At 42.2% G+C, this 23,683-nt stretch overlaps 1 protein-coding gene across 1 annotated transcript in view; it reads right to left on the bottom strand.

Moving 5' to 3' along the window:
- LOC124776929 overlaps positions 1 to 23,683 on the bottom strand; it is a 521,086-nt gene that overhangs the window by 56,841 nt on the left and 440,562 nt on the right. Inside the window, exon 9 of the mRNA XM_047252187.1 lies at positions 21,753 to 22,242. Coding sequence (XP_047108143.1) covers positions 21,753 to 22,242 — 490 coding nt within the window. The remainder of the gene's footprint in view (positions 1 to 21,752; positions 22,243 to 23,683) is intronic.

Genomic DNA, 23,683 nt, shown 5'->3' on the forward strand with positions numbered 1-23,683 from the left:
TGCCCATGTTTCATTTTCGTACAAGTTTACACTCCAGACTGCTACCTTCAGAAAAGACTTCCTAACACATGTTGACAGAGCACTGAAAGACCTGAGTCGAAACAAGGCCCCGGGAGTAGACAACATTCTATTAGAACTACTGACAGCCTTGGGACCGCCAGTCCTGACAAAACTCTACCATTTGGTGAACAAGATGTATGAGACCAGCGAAATACAATAATTCCAATCCCAAAGAAAGTAGGTGTTGCAGATGTGAAAATTACCGAACTATCAGTTTAATAAGTCACGGCTGCAAAATACTAACGCAAATTCTTTACAGACGAATGGAGAAACTGGTAGAAGCGGACCTTGGGGAAGATCAGTATGGATTCCGTGGAAATATTGGAACACATGAGGCAATACTGACCTTATGACTCACCTTAGAAGAAAGATTAAGGAAAGGCAAACCTACGTTTCTAGCATTTGTAAACTTAGCGAAAGCTTTTGACAATGTTGATTGGAATACTCTCAAATTCTGAAGGTGGCAGCGGTAAAATACAGGGAGCTAAAGGCTATTTACAATTTGTACAGAAACCAGACGGCAGTTATAAGAGTCGAGGGACATGAAAGGGAAGCAGTGGTTGGGAAGGGAGTAAGACAGGGTTGTAGCCTATCCCCGATGTTATTCAATCTTTATATTGAGCAAGCAGTAAAGGAAATAAAAGAAAAATTCGGAGTAGGTGTTAAAATCCATGGAGAAATAATAAAAACTTTGAGGTTTGCCGATGACATTGTAATTCTGTCAGAGACAGCAAAGGACTTGGAAGAGCAGTTGAACGGAATGGACAGTGTCTTTAAAGGAGGATATAAGATGAACATCAACAAAAGCAAAATGAGGATAATGGAATGAAGTCGAATTAAGTCGGGTGATGCTGAGGGCATTAGATTAGGAAATGAGGCACTTAAAGTAGCGAAGGAGTTTTGATATTTGGGGAGCAAAGTAACTGATGATGGTCGAAGTAGAGAGGATCTAAAACGTGGACTGGCAATGGCAAGGAAAGCGTTTTTGAAGAAGAGGAATTTGTTAACATCGAATATAGATTTAAATGTCAGGAAGTAGTTTCTGAAAGTATTTGTATGGAGTGTAACCATGTATGGAAGTGAAACGTGTACGATAAATAGTTTGGACAAGAATAGAAGCTTTCGAAATGTGGTGCTAAAGAAGAATGCTGAACATAGATGGGTAGATCATATAACTAATGAGGAGGTATTGAATAGGATTGGGGAGAAGAGGAGTTTGTGGCACAACTTGACTAGAAGAAGGGATCGGTTGGTAGGACACGTTCTGAGGCATCAAGCGGTCACCAATTTAGCATTGGAGGGCAGCGTGGAGGGTAAAAATCATAGAGGGAGACCAAGAGATGAATACACTAAGCAGTTTCAGAAGGATGTAGGTTGTATTTGGTACTGGGAGATGAAGAACCTTGCACAGGATAGAGTAGCATGGAGAGCTGCATCAAACCAGTCTCAAGACTGAAGACCACAACAACAACAACAATACATGTTGTGACGGGTATAGGTGCAGATATTTTTGCGGTACCTTAATATGAACACACATAAGTGTGTTTGGTGTTCTTTCTCTGTGCCGAACAGTTTTCCCACAAACACGTCACACACTTTACAAGCATGGCCGTAACTAAGTAGACTACGTTTGTCAGTACAGACTACTCGTTTCGCGTCAGCGTGTCCACACTTCACCACCGGAACTGCTGCGCAGGGTAAAATAAGCAAATGTGCTTGGAGGTACTAACAAACCTAAAACCACATCACTCCTAATAGCTACAATTATTAGTCATCAAATAATGTAAATATTGATGTCGTATTGTTCAGTACACCATTATACCCTGTATTTAAATTTACATCTGATTTTGACAGATTTTCCTTTTTCAGAAACGCTTTTCTTACTGTAGCCAATCTGCATTTCTACTTCAGGCATCATCATTTAGTTTACTGCCGATCGAGATGGTGTAGTAATTACTACGATGGACTCAAATTCAGCAGGACGACTGTTCAAATCCACGTTAACACAGTTACAGGTTTCTCGTGATTTGCCTGAGTCGACCTAGGCATATATAGGGATGGTTCCTTTGCAAGTGTACGGCCGATTTCCTTCCCCATCTTTGGAACAATCCGAGCTTGTGCTCCTTCCTAATGACCTCGATGTACGTTCAACACTAATTTTCCTCTCTTTCTTTCTAGTTTCCTACAAAAATAGAAAAACTCATTTATTACTCTTAGCGTCTCTGACAGAATTACATTGTCAGTAGCAAACTTTAGTGTTTATTTCTTGTCCCTAACTTTGATTTCCATTTCAGATTTCTTATTGGATTCCTTTGCGACTTGTTGAGTGTACAGATTGAATAACGTCGAGAACACGCTACAACCATACCTTCTTCTCTTCACATCTACTATTTTCATGTCCAGCGAATCTCTACACTGAGATGACAAGTCATAGCATAGCGGAATGAACATATACAGAAGGCGGTAGTATCACATATAAAAGAACAGTGCACTGACGGCGCTGTAATTTATGCTCAGGTGACTAATGCGAAAAGTTTTCCGACGTGATTACTGCCTCACGACGGAAATTAACAGACTTCGAACGCTGAATAGGCAGTTGAAGCTAGACGCCTTGGACAGTCCATCTCTGAAATCGTTAGAGAATTCAATGTTCCGAGGTCCACAGCGTCAGGAGTGTGCCGAGACACTACCCAATTTCAGGCATTGTCTCTCACCACGGACAACGCAGTGGCCGACGACCTGCGCTTAAAGACCGAGAGCAGCGGTGTTTGCGAAGCGCTGTCGGTGCTGACAGACAAGACTTAAATTCCATGACTCAGGATATTGATAATTTGAAAATCATAGTTAAGGATGTGCCAGATCAGATACGTGAGTTAAGTGAAAATTTCAATGCTATGAGTGCACAGCAAATCGAGATCAATACAAAAATGCAGGAAGCTGTAAATCAAGTTGAGGACATGAAAAAACAGCAGTTTGAGGACTTTCCAGAAGAAAAAGGCACACGCATAGACTGTACTCTAGAAACAGAGTTACAAAAAGCAAAAAGTAACACAATGGAAGAAGTATACACTACACAAAACACATCTGTAGTTAAGCTGCAAACTGACATAGGCCAGATACAGAAAACTTTGACACAGGACCTACCAGGCTGGCAGAATCAAATAGCCGAACAACTTCACAGGGAATTTAGCACAATGAAAGACGCAGAAGAAGAGCTTGACAACGTACCCACAGGTAAGAGCGATGAATGTACGTGTGTGCTCACCAAATTATGAGATGTACGGTGACCAACGACACCGTGATGAAAGAAAGAAACAGCAGGTAGCTGAACCCACTTCGTCATCAGTTTTGTTGGAAGAGAGTCTTATAAAACACCGGCAATTTCAAGTGTTTATCCCTGGAAAGAAGTCTGTGCAACTGGTAATTTTTATAAAGTCACTCAAAAATTTATTGCCTATAACGTGGTCAGAAAAGCAAAAGATACTATATGTTACGGGTCACATCCAAGGCGATGGAGTGTTATGGGCGATGGGAATGTCAGAAACTTGTCAGACATTAGAACAGTTTGAAAACGTGTTTCTTTCAAAGTACTGGTCACATGGCGTTTAAGAGGGATTAAGAAAAGCCGTATTCACATCTGAACTATATTATCCAAAATCTGCATCATTGTGAAAGTATTTTGAGAAATATTTCAATAAGACGAGGTTTTGGGACGAGCCAGTGACACACACTAACGTCCTACGCCTTCTGAAAGCTAAACTAGCGCGTAATATTCGGGAAAAGCCAGTACGAGTACCCGAAAGCAATTTGGAGTATTTTATACGTGTCTTGGACTCTGTTGACTTAATTAATGAAGATGCGAGACAGAGCCACACCAACCAAAATAATTTCCGTAGCAGTGGTGGCAAACCAGCCTCCGCAGCGCCAGCCGTAATACCGCGTCAACAATGTAGCGTGCGCGGCTGAGTCACGACCAGCTTCTGTCGATCCCGCCGCAGCAGTGCATAAGCCAGGCTCGAGTTCGGGAGGCAGTTTTAGTAGTAACTATAACCAAAATTCTAACCCAGGATGTAAAAAGAAAAGAAAAAATGGTGACAGAAACTACTCTGGCTACTCCGTTGACCGGAAACGAAATTGGAATAGAAACGATAATGGAAATAAGTGGGGTAACGGTTACAGTAATTTTCAGCCTCAGTTTAGCAACAGCAACACGGCTTACCCACGAAATGTGCAGTGGCGATACCCGATTAGTAATCAACCATATCAGTCCCAAGCACAAAGCAACTTACGCCGATAAACTCAGGGCAGAATCATGATTGGAATGCGCAACAGAGGAACAACACGTCCGGAGTGAATATTATAGAAGTGACAAACGAAACATCTACAAACGGTAATAATGGGATAGCCGTGGGGGGGATCCATGCTACCATAGTGGTAATTTGCTGAAGTACCAAGATGAAAAAAGGTCAGAGAGGTATTGATCTCTGTTACAGGACAAGCTCAACGCCGTAAGAAACACTTTGACAAACAGCTATATGGTGTTACCAGATTTTTGATTAGAGAGAAAGCATTACTTAAGACCCATGTGAAATCTTCTCCATTAGCCAAGAAAAACGCTAAGTGGCAAATAAGGTAGACTGGTCCGTACATTATTGTACATATTCCGCCTGACGGATGTTATTTACTTGCTTATCGTCACAATGGTAAATCAAAGGACCCTATGCACACAGAGACTTGAGGAAATTCTACCATGTTCAAGTATCACACTTCACATCTGTCTATGCACACGAGTGAAATAAGTAACCTATTGTAAAAAGAAGGAATACAATTAGGGTAAAGTAAGTATATTTTATGCAGCTACGTGAATCAGAGCATTTCGCTATCTTTGGTTACATTTGTCAGTGACTGTGGACACAATACACAAGCAAGCTAGGACATACATATCAATTGATGACAAGCAGTGTTAGCACAGGGTGTACTTGGGAGGTTTGACAGAATAGTTTATGATCACAGTGGTATTTCAGTTTTAATTTTATGTACGAAGGATTCTGGAGAGCACAATTGACACAGACCTCGGAACAAAGTAGGAGCTAAGTTGCAGGAAACTGACCGGCAGAGAAATTAGGTAATGCCGAAACAAACATAGTTCTTTACAGGAGGCATTCATCGGAATGCTAGGAGACTTCAACCGGCGATGAAAAGCAACAAAATTACACTAATGTCACTACGATTTACGGTCGTTGTTATGAAATATTACCAAGATCGGTGAGAAGTACACTGCTTGACGCTCAATAACACAAGAGATTTTTAATATTTTGGCTTTTCTTCATCTTTAAAGTACTAAGAATCAATGTTGAGATTAGAAGAATACATACACTGATTTTCTCTTACGTTTATAATATTTTATCCAATCTGAATTGAGGATATTTTGTGGAAGAAGTAAAGTAAGGAGTAACTAAGGTCACGTTCAATTAAAAAAAAAAATGCGCCCATACCAGTGATACCATGATGAACACACGAACATGAAAACATGTACAAACACAGACTTAGGAAGCAGTATAGCGTAAAGCAGCCAAGCTTCATGATCAATCTGTTGTTCGTATTACCTAGCGTTTTAATGTTCTATTTATGTGTGAATTTAAGTATAGTGATTTGTTTATTTATGTGTTTTTATTTAATTCTACTTGTTTTTTATGTGTGTACCATGCGTTGTTACAATGTTAGGTGACGGTAACTCGTGGGTAGTTAATGCAAATTTTTGCCACATTTGGGCACAATTTCTACAAGCACTTTTGGTGCATTCATTTCCTTGTACAGTCGTTTCGATGTATAAGTGCATTTGTAGCATGATCCTAAGTTAGGGAAGTGCTGTTGTTCTCGAAAATGTATTCTCTTATGCCCTGTGAGATAGCATCGCGATCGCGAACTGTAGCACTAGAGGCACGTATTTTCTGACAGCACATTCAACTACCGACTTGTGTAATTATACAGTGTTATTACAAATGATTGAAACGATTTCACAGCTCTACAATAACTTTATTATTTGAGATATTTTCACAATGCTTTGCACACACATACAAAAACTCAAAAAGTTTTTTTTAGGCATTCACAAATGTTCGACATCTGCCCCTTTAGTGATTCGGCAGACATCAAACCGATAATCAAGTTCCTCCCACACTCGGCGCAGCATGTCCCCATCAATGAGTTCGAAAGCATCGTTGATGCGAGCTCGCAGTTCTGGCACGTTTCTTGGTAGAGGAGGTTTAAACACTGAATCTTTCACATAGCCCCACAGAAAGAAATCGCATAGGGTTAAGTCGGGAGAGCGTGGAGGCCATGACATGAATTGCTGATCATGATCTCCACCACAACCGATCCATCGGTTTTCCAATCTCCTGTTTAAGAAATGCCGAACATCATGACAGAAGTGCGGTGGAGCACCATCCTGTTGAAAGATGAAGTCGGCGCTGTCGGTCTCCAGTTGTGGCATGAGCCAATTTTCCAGCATGTCCAGATACACGTGTCCTGTAACGTTTTTTTTCGCAGAAGAAAAAGGGGCCGTAAACTTTAAACCGTGAGATTGCACAAAACACGTTAACTTTTGGTGAATTGTGAATTTGCTGCACGAATGCGTGAGGATTCTCTACCGCCCAGATTCGCACATTGTGTCTGTTCACTTCACCATTAAGAAAAAATGTTGCTTCATCACTGAAAACAAGTTTCGCACTGAACGCATCCTCTTCCATGAGCTGTTGCAACCGCGCCGAAAATTCAAAGCGTTTGACTTTGTCATCGGGTGTCAGGGCTTGTAGCAATTGTAAACGGTAAGGCTTCTGCTTTAGCCTTTTCCGTAAGATTTTCGAAACCGTCAGCTGTGGTACGTTTAGCTCCCTGCTTGCTTTATTCGTCAACTTCCACGGGCTACGCGTGAAACTTGCCCGCACGCGTTCAACCGTTTCTTCGCTCACTGCAGGCCGACCCGTTGATTTCCTCTTACAGAGGCATCCAGAAGCTTTAAACTGCGCATACCATCCCCAAATGGAGTTAGCAGTTGGTGGATCTTTGTTGAACTTCGTCCTGAAGTGTCGTTGCACTGTTATGACTGACTGATGTGAGTGCATTTCAAGCACGACATACGCTTTCTCGGCTCCTGTCGCCATTTTGTCTCACTGCGCTCTCAAGCGCTCTGGCGGCAGAAACCTGAAGTGCGGCTTCAGCCGAACAAAACTTTATGAGTTTTTCTACGTATCTGTAGTGTGTCGTGACCATATGCCAATGAATGGAGCTACAGTGAATTTATGAAATCGCGTCAATCATTTGTAATAGCCCTGTATATTTTGAGCAGTATGTACACAGGTAATGCTTTGAAAGAGGATACAGGAGCAAATAAGGAACGTGGGCATAAACTACTAAAAACTAGCCAGTGGTCTCATGCGCTACAGTTTCTTGAAAGGTAAAAACGAACAGAACAGCGTATAGTTACCCAATGACAGTGAGTTATTCAGTGAAAGTGATTTATTCGGTGTCATACGCATGGAGGCGAGTGAGAATACGTTTTATACCACGAGCCTTCTACTTCAAAATAAATGAAACTTGGTGAATCGAGGAAGCCTGCAACGGTACGGGTGTTTGCGCACTAGGACACTGTGCCGTTGGCAAGTTAAATAATACAGTGCAGCACTTACCTCCGTGCAGTAAACTTAGGAGACGCCCTGTGGGATCTTCTCACAGCCAAGATATACGACGAGCTGAAGTAGGTGCAGTGGTTTCGTAAATGCTGCGAACACTGTACAAAACATAAAGATGTGTTGACCAGCACACGCGGAATCGCTACCCGGCGTTGGGTGCACGGCCACTGCACTCCAAACGGTACGTAGCGGGCTGCCAGGCTAATTGTTGCGGGTGTGGTTGCTTGTAACCGACACATTATTGACGGCGTAATGCATGAGGACAACTTGAATGGAAAGCAAAATCTACCTTCAAATGGACACTCACCATAGTGCGAAGAGATATAGAGACACGATTTCCTGATCCACTAAATAAAGTCTTACCAATACAGCTCATGATCTACGTTCCACGTTACGAAATAAAAACGACACACATGTCCATTGAACTTAAGACAGAACAGCACCTATGTTTATGTAAATGTTAGTGTTAAATCAGACTAAGTACCAATCTCTGTGAATTTTATTTATTAGATGTTTATCTTACCCATGATGAGACAACATAAAACCCAGAAAGGAGATATACTGGGACTTATTAAATAGATCCTGGTATAAAAGAAGGAGACAGTGGGGAGCATAAGCAACTATGAGGAAGAATTTATGATTCTTACCATTCCGGATACCCTTGCTAACCTCACAGCCAGGATCGGTACACCAAAATATATGACAGTCTTGTTAAAAAAAATTTATTTTCAGGAAAAATGTAATTGTAGAATCATACAAAAGATTTGTAAAATGCAATTTTTCTGTCAACTTGCTACTGAAAATGTTATTTGTACGCGGGAATAATGACGCTTCAAACCAATCATAAAGAACTAAACTATGGACTTGCATAAAATAATGTAACATTCGTGTATTTAATGTAGAGGACGATGCAGTAATTTTTATGTGTGGTATGTATGTTAATGTATATTTTGTGCATCCTACTGTATATGTTCTGTTTTCACTGTTAAAAAACAATAAATGTACAGTATACGAGAGAAATGAATGTTACAAGTGATTAGCTATGTGCCAGGGCCGGCACCAGAACTATATAAGCAATTTGGTGAAGAGAAATCCCTTAAAAGACACGAACAGTGCAATTCAAGTAGATATGTAAAGGTGAGAAAGAATTAGCAGTGTATAAAGTGGTTGGGCTCATTGCCCGCAATTTGACATTTCTTCGGACAATTCGCCGAAGAGGGCAATGTGAAGAAACTTAATAATTTTTTCTTATTGATTAATGTATAGATAATTATTCGATTCTCATACCACAGATTCATTTGAAAAGTGTTTAACACTGACAGACAAAAGAAGATTTACGCTCTTCGTTTATTAGTTTTAGTAATAGTTACCTTTCGTTCTTCTCATGCCCTGGTGATTAGACGTAAAACGAAGTGCTCGGTGTTTTCAGGTGAAATTGTGCTAAATAATGAAAGCAGCTTCTGAAGCAATACGATTTTCTCATTTACGATACCACGGATTCCAACTCCTGTAGCCCTGGAAGATTATTATTGTTTTAATTTTGTATTGCGAATTGAGATGGTGGCGACGATGAACACGATGGCTCTGCTCAACAATAGAGGTACGTGAGTGTGTTCATCGCTAACCCTTCGTGGCCGCCAATGTCAATTTCAGTATTCACGTCATATTTACCGCGACATCCAGAACCTGCAATCTTTCTTTTTCATTCAGTTACGAAGTCCAATAATTTTCTTTCTCAGGTGAATAAATGCATTTTAACCACAACTCTTTTTACGCCCCCCCCCCCCCTCCCATGAACCATGGACCTTGCCGTTGGTGGGGAGGCTTGCGTGCCTCAACAATACAGATAGACGTACCATAGGTGCAACCACAACGGAGGGGTATCTCTTGAGAGGCCAGACAAACGTGTGGTTCCCGAAGAGGGGCAGCAGCCTTTTCAGTAGTTGTAGGGGCAACAGTCTGGATGTTTGACTGATCTGACCTTGTAACACTAACCAAAACGGCCTTGCTGTTGTGGTACTGTGAACGGCTGAAGCAAGGGCAAACAACAGCCGTAATTTTTCCCGAGGGCATGCAGCTTTACTGGATGATTAAATGATGATGGCATCTTCTTGGGTAAAATATTTCGGAGGTAAAACAGTCCCCCATTCGGATCTCCGGGCGGGGACTACTCAAGAGGACGTCGTTATCAGGAGAAAGAAAACTGGCGTTCTACGGATCGGAGCGTGGAATGTCAGATCCCTTAATCGGGCAGGTAGCTTAGAAAATTTAAAAAGGGAAATGGATAGGTTAAAGTTAGATATAGTGGGAATTAGTGAAGTTCGGTGGCAGGAGGAGGTGAATACAGGGTTATAAATACAAAATCAAATAGGGGTAACGCAGGAGTAGGTTTAATAATGAATAGGAAAATTGTAGTGCGGGTAAGTTACTACAAACAGCATAGTGAACGCATTATTGTGGCCAAGATAGACACGAAGCCCACGACTACTACAGTAGTACAAGTTTATATGCCAACTAGCTCTGCAGATGATGAAGAAATTGATGAAATGTATGATGAGATAAAAGAAATTATTCAGGTAGTGAAGGGAGACGAAAATTTAATAGTCATGGGTAACTGGAATTCGAAAGTAGGAAAAGGGAGAGAAGGAAACATAGTGGGTGAATAAGGATTGGTGGAGAGAAATGAAAGAGGAAACCGTCTGGTAGAATTTTACACAGAGCATAACTTAATCATAGCTAACACTTGGTTCAAGAATCATAAAAGAAGGTTGTATACATGGAAGAATCCTGGAGATACTAGAAGGTATCAGATAGGTTATATAATGGTAAGACAGAGATTTAGGAACCAGGTTTTAAATTGTAAGACATTTCCAGCGGCAGTTGTCGAGTCTGACCACAATCTATTGGTTATGAACTGTAGATTAAAACTGAAGAAACTGCAAAAAGGTGAGAATTTAAGGAGATGGCACCTGGATAAACTGACTAAACCAGAGGTTTTACAGAGTTTCAGGGAGAGCATATGGGAACAATTGACAGGAATGGGGGATAGAAATACAGTAGAAGAAGAATGGGTAGCTCTGAGGGATGAAGTAGTGAAGGGAGCAGAGGATCAAGTAGGTAAAAAGACGAGGGCTAGTAGAAATCCTTGGGTAACAGAAGAAATATTGAATTTAATTGATTAAAGGAAAAAATATAAAAACGCAGTAAATGAAGCAGGCAAAAAGGAATACAAACGTCTCAAAAATGAGATCGACAGGAAGCGCAAAATGGGTAATCAGGGATGGCTAGAGGACAAATGTAAGGATGTAGAGGCTTATCTCACTAGGGGTAAGATAGATACAGACGACAGGAAAATTAAAGAGACCTTTTGAGAAAAGAGAGCCACTTGTATGAATATCAAGAGCTCAGGTGCAAACCCAGTTCTAAGCAAAGAAGGGAAAGCAGAAAGGTGGAAGGAGTATATGGAGGATCAATACAAGGGCGATGTACTTGAGGATAATATTATGGAAATGGAAGACGATGTAGATGAAGATGAAATGGGAGATACGATACTGCGCGAAGAGTTTGACAGAGCACTGAAAGACCTGAGTCGAAACAAGGCCCCGGGAGTAGACAACATTCCATTGGAACTACTGACGGCCTTGGGGGAGCCAGTCCTGACAAAACTCTACCATCTGGTGAGCAAGATGTATGAGACAGGTGAAATACCCTTAGTCTTCAAAAAGAATATAATAATCCCAATCCCAAAGAAAGCAGGTGTTGACAGATGTGAAAATTACCGAACTATCAGTTTAATAAGTCACAGCTGCAAAATACTAACGCGAATTCTTTACAGACGAATGGAAAAACTGGTAGAAGCCGACCTCGGCGAAGATCAGTTTGGATTCCGTAGAAATGTTGGAACATGTGAGGCAATACTGATCCTACGACTTATCTTAGAAAATAGATTAAAGAAAGGCAAACCCACATTTCTAGCATTTGTAGATTGAGAGAAAGCTTTTGACAATGTTGATTGGAATACTCTCTTTCAAATTCTAAAGGTAGCATTGGTAAAACACAGGGAGCGAAAGGCTAATTAACAATTTGTACAGAAACCAGACGGCAGTTATAAGAGTCGAGGGGCATGAAAGGGAAGCAGTGGTTGGGAAGGGAGTGAGACAGGGTTGTAGCCTGTCCCCGATGTTATTCACTCTGTATATTGAGCAAGCAGTAAGGAAACAAAAGAAAAATTCGGAGTAGGTATTAAAGTCCGTGGGGAAGAAATAAAAACGTTGAGGTTCGCCGATGACATTGTAATTCTGTCAGAGACAGCAAAGGACTTTGAAGAGCAGTTGAACGGAATGGACAGTGTCTTGAAAGGAGGATATAAGATGAACATCAACAAAAGCAAAACGAGGATAATGGAATGTAGTCGAATTAAGTCGAGTGATGCTAAGGGCATTAGATTAGGAAATGAGACACTTAAAGTAGTAAAGGAGTTTTGCTATTTGGGGAGCAAAATAACTAATGATGGTCGAAGTAGAGAGGATATAAAATGTAGACTGGCAATGGCAAGGAAAGCGTTTCTGAAGAAGAGAAATTTGTTAACATCGAGTATAGAGTTAAGTGTCAGGAAGTCGTTTCTGAAAGTATTTGTATGCAGTGTAGCCATGTATGGAAGTGAAGCATGGACGATAAATAGTTTAGACAAGAAGAGAATAGAAGCTTTCGAAATGTGGTGCTACAGAAGAATGCTGAAGATTAGATGGGTAGATCACATAACTAATGAGGAAGTATTGAATAGAATTTCGGAGAAGAGGAGTTTGTGGCACAACCCTGACAAGAAGAAGGGACCGGTTGGTAGGACATGTTCTGAGGCATCAAGGGATCACCAATTTAGCATTGGAGGGCAGCGTGGAGGGTAAAAATCGTAGAGGGAGACCAAGAGACGAATACACTAAGCGGATTCGGAAGGATGTAGGTTGCAGTAAGTACTGGGAGATGAAGAAGCTTGCACAGGATAGAGTAGCATGGAGAGCTGCATCAAACCAGTCTCAGGACTGAAGACAACAGCAACAACATTTCTTTGCTCGTCGATTCTTCCTGACTAGTCTCTTAAACATTAGCCTCTCTTCATCATTGCTAAATTGTGTTCTGAGGCTATATCTGCTCCTGGTTATGCCTTACATCCAATATCACATTGCGAAATCTCTTCCTGACCATGATGCAATCTAACTGCAATCTTCTCTATTTCCCGGCCTCTTCAAAGTACACCTCCTCATCTTGTGATTCTTGAACACAGTGTTCACTGTTGCTAGCTGATGTTGACTGCAGAGCTCAGTTAGTCTTTCGCCTCTCTCATTCCTACGACCAACCTCGTATTCTTCCGCAGTCCTTTCTTCTACTCCCTTCCCTACAACCGCACCCCAATCCCCCATGACTATTAGATTTTCCTCTCCCTTTACGTACTAAATTACCCTTTCAGTATTGTTATACGCTTTCTCTATCTCTTTACCTTCTGCTTTCGACGTCGGCATGTATATCTCATCAATTGTGGTCGGTATTGATTTGCAGTCAGTTTTGATGAGAACGATCCTATCACGGACCTTTTCACAGTAACTTACTCACTGTCCTATCTTCCTATCCATAACGAATCCTAAAGCTATTGAGATAGAGTGTTCTGCCAGTAGTCCACGTCTTCTATCATTGCTGTTCGTGGCAAAGAGCCGAAAATTTTACCATATTCTCTCAAGGCGATATTCCCGGGAGCCTTCCATACTTTTTTCGATATCTATATACGTTACCAAGATCCAGAGGCTCAAATCCGTCGTACTTATCTAGTAAAACATGTGCGTAATATACGGTCTGAGGTATAAATGTAGTTTCAGCTGACGTTGTGGGCACATGGCAAGGGTTTTATTTTCATAGGTCAAACGGATATCAACTGCGTTTTTTTAATTAGGAAGCCCCCGTTTTTCGCTTTGTGATAGATGGCGCTGTAATAGTCACAAACATATGGCTCACAAATTTAGACGAACATTTGGTAACAGGTAGGTTTTTTAAATTAAAATACAGAACGTAGGTATGTTTGAACATTTTATTTCGGTTGTTCCAATGTGATACATGTACCTTTGTGAACTTATCATTTCTGAGAACGCATGCTGTTACGGCGTGATTACCTGTAAATACAACATTCATGCAGTAAACGCTCAAAATGATGTCCGTCGATAGGGTTCTGCGGCCACCAAATTACGTTTTCCGACAGCATTTTTTCAGTAATAAAACTTTATGACCCACTGTCTCTGTATAACTGGCACTTCACGCCTATACAAATATGGCAGAAGTGGTACTGCAATAACAAAAAATGAGCTGAAAAGTGTCTTAAAATGCTTAAAAATAACTTAAAAAAACGACTGCCAAAAATTATGTATAACTGTATACATTGTGAATTCAGTAAAATACCTCTAACAACATTTTTTGCTCTTTTATGATACAAATAATAATCCATGCATTTTCGCTGGATTGCGATCGATGAGCAAAATATCCAGAGCATATATGGAATGCCTTGCAACATGCTGCTCAGAAGAGATCTCCACCCCCCGTTCTCGTAGGAGATGAGGTACTGGCAGTAGTAAAGCTGTGAGGTAGCGTGGGTAGCTCAGATTGTAGAGCACTTGTCCGCTTCGACCAATCCACCTGTCATGAAATATGCTATTCAATACCGCTTCAACCGCACGCGAGCTATGTGCCGGACATCCATCATGTTGGAAGTACATCGCCATTCTGTCATGCAGTGAAACGTCTTGTAGTAACATCGGTAGAACATTACGTAGAGAATCAGCATACATTGCACCATTTAGATTGCCAGCGATAAAATGGGGCCCAATTATCCTTCCTCCCATAATGCCGCACCATACATTAACCCGTCAAGGTCGCTTATGTTCCACTTGTCGCAGCCATCGTGGATTTTCCGTTGCCCAATAGTGCATACTCTCCCAGTTTACGTTACCGCTGTTGGTGAATGACGCTTCGTCGCTATGTAGAACGCGTGCAAAAAGTCTGTCATCGTCCCGTAATTTCTCTTTCGCCCAGTGGCAGAACTGTACACGACGTTCAAAGTCGTCGCCATGCAATTCCTGGTGCATAGAAATATGGTACGGGTGCAATCGATGTTGATGTAGCATTCTCAACACCGACGTTTTTGAGAATCCCGATTCTGGCGCAATTTGTCTGCTACTGTTGTGCGGATTAGACGCGACAGCAGCTAAGACACCTACTTGGGCATCATCATTTGTTGAAGGTCGTGGTTGACGTTTCACATGTGGCTGAACACTTCCTGTTTCGTTAAATAACGTAACCATCCGGAGAAAGGTCCGGACACTTGGATGATGTGGTCCAGGATACCGAGCAGCATACATAGCACACGCCCGTTGGGCATGTTGATTACAATAGCCATGCATCTACACGATATCGACCTTTTCCGCAATTGGTAAACGGTCCATTTTAACACGCGTAATGTATCGCGAAGCAAATACCGTTCGCACTGGTGGAATGTTACGCGATACCACGTACTTATACGTTTGTGACTATTACAGCGCCATCTATCACGAAGCGAAAAAAGTGGTCCAACTAAAACATTCATATTTCTTTACGTACTACACGAATATGCAATAAAAAATGGCGGTTCCTACTTAAAAAAACGCAGTTGATATCCGTTTGACCTATGGCAGCGCCATCTAGCGGGTCACCGACAGCACCATCTGGTTTCCCCCTTCAAGCTAGACAAGTTTCGTTCTTTGTAGTTTTTTCGTTTGACGCTTATTTCGTGAGATATTTGGCTCGGTCACTATCGGTGGACCACCCTGTGTAATATGGATATCAGTGGTCCCAACACACTACCATGCGGCACACCTCAAGTCATCTAACATCCCCCTGTCAAGGAAATCTCAGTCCAATCACAAATTTTATTTTATACTCCATATAATTGTATTTTTCTTACTAATCGTTTTTCTGGTACCAAATTCAATATTTATTGAAAATCAGGAGATACTGATGCAGGCGTACGTAATTCATGAACAGTATTTATTTCACTTTATAATGACACTGAGTTCGTTAGAAATCATGCATAGGAAACATAAGTAAAAACTGCAGGCCCCAAACGCTTAAGAATGAGATTGAATGTCCAAATTGCGTCATTCTTAACGTAGTGCACTTATTAGGAAATTAGTGGTGGCACAGATGGGATGTAACTCACAATATTTATCGTTCAATTCTAACCGCCGAATCGCCACAAGTTTACGTAAACGCAATGTGTACAACAGCTTTTAAGCACGAGTACGATGCAACTCTGAAATTAACTTGCTTCAATAGAGCTGTAATAGCGGTAGTTAACCCTCTTCATTATTTCTTAAGTTGCTCACCTTAAGTCTCAGTATTGTAGACCCTATTAAACGTTAGACTGTTTCAGCAAAGTAGTCAAAGCCAAAAGCTATTTCTCGTATCACTAAGGATAAAACTTCCGTAACAGTTTCATAACAGCCTTATATCAACATTTTATATAAGAATTAAGGCATGCGTTTGATTTGTTAATGCAGAGAAATTAGGCTCAATGAACTACGTAAAAGTATCACATTTATTTCAAATACACTGTTTTCTCACAAATATACATTTTACTAACAATGATTATAGCTCAATGCTAATTGATTTAATACAGACATTGTATAATGAATTACAATCCTTTGTACACATTATGAAGAATTTCAGAAGTTGAAAGTACATTATTACAAAAATTATTCATATCTGATAATATTACTTTCTCTTTTAATACAAATGTGAAGGCATTTTGCATGGAATCGTCATGTGCTTACCAAGTTGCCTCGAATAGAAAAATACTGCTACACGAAACTGTTGTTATAGATACCAAATTTCATGGTGATCCACATAACAAAAATTGCATTAAAAAGCTTCTCAAAGATAGCGCGTAGAAAGAGTTGGAAAGCACAATTACTAAGCGAATATAATGGGGTAAACAAGTATTTACAAACTTTGGGATTTGTACTGCAGAATCAGAACGTGTCATCGTGTTTAAAAAGTGAGAGACTTTTTTTATCAGAAATATTATGCAAGAAAACACGGGAAGCTTTGGAAAAACTTTCCTATCGGGGGAGGTAAGCAGCTCTTTTTCCTTTAAAAAAAAAGTGAGCATGTAGACAATTATAGCGTAGTATGTAAGTCTCTCATTTTCTTTGGTTAAGTACCTCGACGCACGTGAAACGTTAATCAAGATCATAAAACACGTTCTTTACACAAAAATTAATAAATACTTCTAACTGCTTGTATTTCAAGCAACCTTGATAATCTTTTACTCTCCTATAACATGACTTGTCCAAGCAATGAAATAATCGAGTTTTTAAATAAAATATACATATAATTATTCTGTACATGGTAACTTTGTCGACAGTCATAACTCAAGTCTAAAACGTTATAAACATCCTATGTAACTGATGCTTTGCGGAACAGTTCACATTTCATTCACTGGCGTCCTTGTAACGTAGGAAAATCTTTTGTCCCTGATTCCATGCACTGTCTTACTGCTAGTCACTGAGAGCAAATTTTTGATAACAGGGTAGGTGGACGCACATAAGTGCTTCCAATAGCACAAAGTAACAATACTCCAAGAGGCCAAGCAAATTTGGTGTTCATTACAGTACAGCCGGAAAAGTGATCTTGGTACATGGAATCTACAATTACGTCTACAAGGTCTTTTTCTGAAAGAGCTGTTGGGGGCGATGGATAAACACCAGTATGAAATGTACCGACAATGGAACCAATTTCATATTTCCACACAGCAATATCGTATTTAACTGGAAGTGTCGTAGCAGTCGAGGCGTTTCATTAGTTAACAGCACCATTCTGAGAGCGTTAACTGAGGCGTCCAATGAGAGAAGAACATTTATCAGTACAAAAATTACTACAAGCGGCTTTCTGCTGTTTTCAGACAGTAAATACTAACGCACTACGATGCTGCAAAGGTCTAGAAACATTCCTTTGTCAAAATATGTAGTACTTCTTACAAAGAAACATGGATAACTAATTTTTATTAATGACTATAACTGAATGCGTAAGGGCTAAGACTGCAAAGATTCTGTGTTATAAAGAATCTTGAGGTAAAAGGTACAGACACTCCTTGCAGACATTCCTCTTACAGGCAGGACAATGTAAAACACCACAAATCGTTTGCTTGAGAATATTGTTCTGCGCGTCCGTCAGTAAACGCAATTCCTCTAGTTACTCGGATGTTAGCGTTAATTGTTTTAATACCCAGCTGACCTCTTTCCTTTATTTTGCGTTACTTAACTGGTGAGTCTGGGTTCGTTACAACCTTACGGTACGTTCATTATTTCTAATTGTTGTTTTTAAAAACCATTTTCTTAAAATGTTACTGCAACTGTGCGTAGATTTCTCATCATTAGAGAATGGGTACAGTGTGTTCTCTCAGCGTTACATCTCACTTCGTAAGGAAAGGTTTGTAAAAGTACTTCTGCAACGGGGCAGAAGGTACCATACAGTTACTCAGCTGCCACCACCTTAGTTAGGTGAGAACTGGAAGGAGGTAGAAAAAGTTGGCTACCTTTCAGCTTTCCAGTTTATTTTGGATAAATACTATTCTCAGAGACGCCTCACTGAGACGACGGTTCGACAAGTCTATCGTTTATCATCGTCGAAGACGACCAACCCATCTATGATGCTGCTGTCGTGTCTCAGTGCGTGTCCTTCGAGTAAATCACTAATTCTGTACCAGTGTATGAAATTTATTTACAGTCCTGACTCGAACAATAACCTCGTTCACGAACACTTTCGGTTATTAAGTGAGCATCTCAGATGGGAGTTGAACACTTGATCTTAATTCTTCCATGGTGATGGAGGATGTGGAACATTTATCCTCTCATGTCAGGTGAAAGTAATAACAAATTAATTGATTTTTCGATCGTTGCTCGGTAAAACTTTTATATGCATATCAATGAACATACAAGAAAATCGTGTTTGCTCTGCAATATAATACTGCAGTTCATCCAATGTTTCTGGGTTTTTACTGAAAATAACAACTTCTACTTCGTCCACATTTGTTAGCGTAGAAATATTGTACGCAAGCGATTTATAAGTTAATGCGCTTAACCATCACGAAATTGTGCTTGATGCATTCGCGTGTCCATGAGTACATTGGCGCACACAACAGTCTTACTTACGTGGTTAACGAGCGATATGTTCAAGGCACATTAGCTGACAGACTGAGTTCACATCTCTCAATGGCAGAAAGTATGTTTACGTCAAAAATCATATTAAGCAAAGTGCCTGAGCAGTGAACATCTCGATATGGCAGTATGTGGGGCTCGTTTTAATCAAACGAAGGTTCCTGATAATGAAACGAATTAGCTTCGAGAAGGACCGCATGTAATATGCGAGACTGAAATATTTCCCCGGAGACGTCTTCAGGGCAAAAATTCCCGAGTATCACGCCGTATGTATATGTCAAAGATATAGTATATCTTATCATGCAGTCGAGAAGCCACCTTCAGTTCCATTGCACTGAGATGCTACCATAACGTTCGTTGCACGTGACTTTCACTTCATGAAACCAACAGACTCATCCCACAAGTCCAAAATCGGTTCCTGGTCTAAAATGCTCTTAAGAAATAATATCTCCCCGGTCGAATGGTATGCTAATGCGGCTGCGTAGGATTGTCTTCGTCAAATGATATACTGATTTCAGTTTAGTTATTTCGGCATTTCGACGTCGAACCGAGACCCAATCTTTATGTACAAAGGTGCATTGACTGTTCCGTGTACAGGGCGATTCAGAGATGAGGAAATATATTTCGTACGTAGTGTCACGACTGAACTATAGACATTAATTTTTTTCCCATGTATTCCCCGCCGGTAAAAATCAGAGCGTTGGTATGTGACTTGATACAGCTGTGGGAAAATAACATGTCTACATATTTGACTACTTCGTAAACCATTAAAAATTTTTGATTATTTTGTAAACAATCAGAACAGGAGGAAAAAATAACGATGGATCTTGATTTGCAATGCATAGCAGCATGCAGTCTTCGTAATACTTTCGCTATTAATTGTGACTCATCCTGTATATGGAACGACAATGCAAAAGCACCTCCGTAGAACATATGGCATGATGATAGTGTCTCGTTCTGATGTCAAAATACCGTGCTACTTTCGTATTCACGTTTTCCAGATATAATATTTTACGTCAATAAATATAGCAGAAGAAAAAGTTAATACTTTTATCAAAGTTTATCATTTGTCGACTGTCAATTTTTGTCTTCATAAATCTCGCAGTGACTGCTTGGAACTGTGGATGCGTAATTATTAACAGAAGTCTGTGATGAAAATAGGAAGGAAAGAAGGTAGCTTCAGGTTTAACATCCCATGGATAACAAAATCATTATGGAGCAGGCATGGGCAACCTTTGGGCCTGATTAACATACTTAAGTAGGCTCATGGGCCGCAACTATAACTTCCGTGACGTTAATGTTTATGGGGTGACATACCGATTTGAGTGGGATCCCTTTCCCGACATGCCACGCCAACAAAGTACATTCATTTTATGTCTACACGACCTTCAGATGTTTACGTTTATTTACGCGTCGTGAACATTGTTTCCGTACTTACGACGTTTTACATCAGCTGTCTTAAAAATTTCCGTTGCAAAATTCTGATGCGCCGTTAGTAAAGAAGCAATGTTCATGCCACGTAAATAAATGTAAGTATCTGAAGATGGGACGCCAGGCAGCTTGAAATGTCATAATAGAAAAATAAATGCCTACAAAAGCAAATGTTTGCAGCTAATTCACTGTTAATTGCTTTCAGTTTCAAACGTTGCAGTGTCCTATTAAGTCCACAATGGACAAGAATTATTTAGTAATTTAATACTAGAAATAATGGAAAAACAAAATACGGCAATGAGATAGGCAATCCTAGTCGACAAGCAACTATGGGTAATTCTACGGATGTTAGCCGCAGGCAGGTAATTCGAGAGTATGAAATTTAGGGTCTCAATATCTAGGAATACTATTAGCAAGCATTTTTTTTTTCAAATAATTGTTCAAATCTGCTTCCTCACGTGCAAATCCGAGGCGAGTCGAACGTCGGCGGAAATACCCGAAACTTCTTCCCGGGCTCGCGTCTCGCTCTCTACCCCACGAATTTCTTCCGTGGGCTGCACTGAAACCGCCAGTTGCCTTCCCCCTGTTATAGAGGTCGTGCAAAATAAAACTGACCCGGAAAAATATTTTGTGCACCTTAAGACAGGCAACCCTACTTACATCAGCCACTCGCAGGACAGACAATGTAAGTTCAGCTGCCTATTTTAAGGTGTATGAAATATTTTCTCGGCCAGTTTTATTTCGGTCACCCTGAAAATGGATCATAAATTCGGATTGGAGGAAAGTGAGAATAGAACTTGGCTACGCCGTATCACAAGTACGGAACAGGCCTACGCCTTAAGAGATCAAGGGAGATAATGGAAAACCTAAATCGGCATTTGAAGTACTGTCCTTCCGAAAAGTGCCAGTGTTTTAGGGTTGTGCGAGCTCACTCAGTAGTTACGGTAGAAGTTGCTGTTGCGATCAAGACTGTGAATAACGCTGGTACAGAATACACAAAGTGACCGCTGTGATTTTCCCTCTGATGTCGAACGTGATATCAACCTCTGCGAATTCTGTGGCTGGGACCGAACAGCAACGCGTGCGTATTCCGCCTCCGCCGCGCCCTTTGATGGCGGTAGAGCGGAAAGCGGGTGCCGTTCCTCCTGCTCCCGGCCCTACGGTCGAAGGCGTTCAGGTGGCGACTAGTAGAGCGTGTCCGAGTTGTCGGAGCTGTGCGTGGGCGTAGCGACGTGCGTGTTGCGCGTGGCGTCGCTGCTGTCGCCGCTGCCGCTCCACGACAGCGAGGCGGCCGCCAGGCCGGCGCGCCCACCGCCCCCGCCGCAGCCGCCCCCGCCGCCGCCGAGGCTGCTGCTGCTGGCGCCGCCCGCGCACACGGGCGACACCTTGCGGCGGCGGCTGCAGGCGGCGTCGACGATGGCGCGCGCCACCTTCTCGGTGCAGGTGAAGGCGAGGAAGATGAAGAGCCCCTGCAGCGTGTTGAGGGCCACGAAGGCGTACCACAGGCTCTCCTGGTCGAGGTAGCCGGCCAGCAGGCCGACGCTCCACGTGAGGCCCATCACGATGGCCAGGCGCACGTACAGCCGGAAGTCGCGGCGCGCGCCGCCGCCCGACGACGTGAAGCGCGTCGTCGAGGTGGTCGCGAAGATGATGCGCGCGCTCGACACGAAGAAGGCCACGTTGCACACCATGACGACGGCCAGCGGCAGCGCGAAGAAGACGAGCAGCGCGTGCCGGTGGCCGAACCAGCACGTGTACACGCCGAACGCGGGCCGCAGTTCGTCCGGCCAGCCGCCGTCGGGCGCTGCGTCCGCCGCCAGCGCCACCACCACCTGCGGGCGAGATCGGCGTTCAGCGTCGTCAGGGAGCAGCGTGGTTCGCTCACATTTATGTTATACATCTCTTTTATATTTCCTTGTCCTAACAAGCTGTGCTTTCCCAAGCGGGATTTTTTTTTTACGGACATATGTATTCGCTATAGCCAAGCAATACCGAAGGATCACTATTGTGGCGCCTCGTGTTGGCAAAAATAGTAACTTCTAACGTAAGCAATGATGGCATCCTCTACAACCGGCAGATGGCAGCATGTTGCCTCAATGTAAATCAGCGACAGCAATATTACAATTAAAAATAAAGCACTGCGAGGCAAAGAATAATGTTTTTAGTGGACCTCTATCTGTGAAGTTAAAGGGAATGAAAAATCATAAAAAAATATGTAGATACACTACTGGTCATTAAAATTGCTACACCAAGAAGCAAAGCAGATGATAAACGGGTATTCATTGGACAAATATACACTCCTGGAAACTGAAATAAGAACACCTTGAATTCATTGTCCCAGGAAGGGGAAACTTTATTCACACATTCCTGGGGTCAGATACATCACATGATCACACTGACAGAACCACAGGCACATAGACACAGGCAACAGAGCATGCACAATGTCGGCACTAGTACAGTGTATATCCACCTTTCGCAGCAATGCAGGCTGCTATTCTCCCATGGAGACGATCGTAGAGATGCTGGATGTAGTCCTGTGGAACGGCTTGCCATGCCATTTCCACCTGGCGCCTCAGTTGGACCAGCGTTCGTGCTGGACGTGCAGACCGCGTGAGACGACGCTTCATCCAGTCCCAAACATGCTCAATGGGGGACAGATCCGGAGATCTTGCTGGCCAGGGTAGTTGACTTACACCTTCCAGAGCACGTTGGGTGGCACGGGATACATGCGGACGTGCATTGTCCTGTTGGAACAGCAAGTTCCCTTGCCGGTCTAGGAATGGTAGAACGATGGGTTCGATGACGGTTTGGATGTACCGTGCACTATTCAGTGTCCCCTCGACGATCACCAGTGGTGTACGGCCAGTGTAGGAGATCGCTCCCCACACCATGATGCCGGGTGTTGGCCCTGTTTGCCTCGGTCGTATGCAGTCCTGATTGTGGCGCTCACCTGCACGGCGCCAAACACGCATACGACCATCATTGGCACCAAGGCAGAAGCGACTCTCATCGCTGAAGACGACACGTCTCCATTCGTCCCTCCATTCACGCCTGTCGCGACACCACTGGAGGCGGGCTGCACGATGTTGGGGCGTGAGCGTAAGACGGCCTAACGGTGTGCGGGACCGTAGCCCAGCTTCATGGAGACGGTTGCGAATGGTCCTCGCCGATACCCCAGGAGCAACAGTGTCCCTAATTTGCTGGGAAGTGGCGGTGCGGTCCCCTACGGCACTGCGTAGGATCCTACGGTCTTGGCGTGCATCCGTGCGTCGC

The sequence above is a fragment of the Schistocerca piceifrons genome, chromosome 1 (genome assembly GCF_021461385.2).
Source record: "Schistocerca piceifrons isolate TAMUIC-IGC-003096 chromosome 1, iqSchPice1.1, whole genome shotgun sequence".
In the NCBI taxonomy this organism is placed as follows: Eukaryota; Metazoa; Arthropoda; class Insecta; order Orthoptera; family Acrididae; genus Schistocerca; species Schistocerca piceifrons.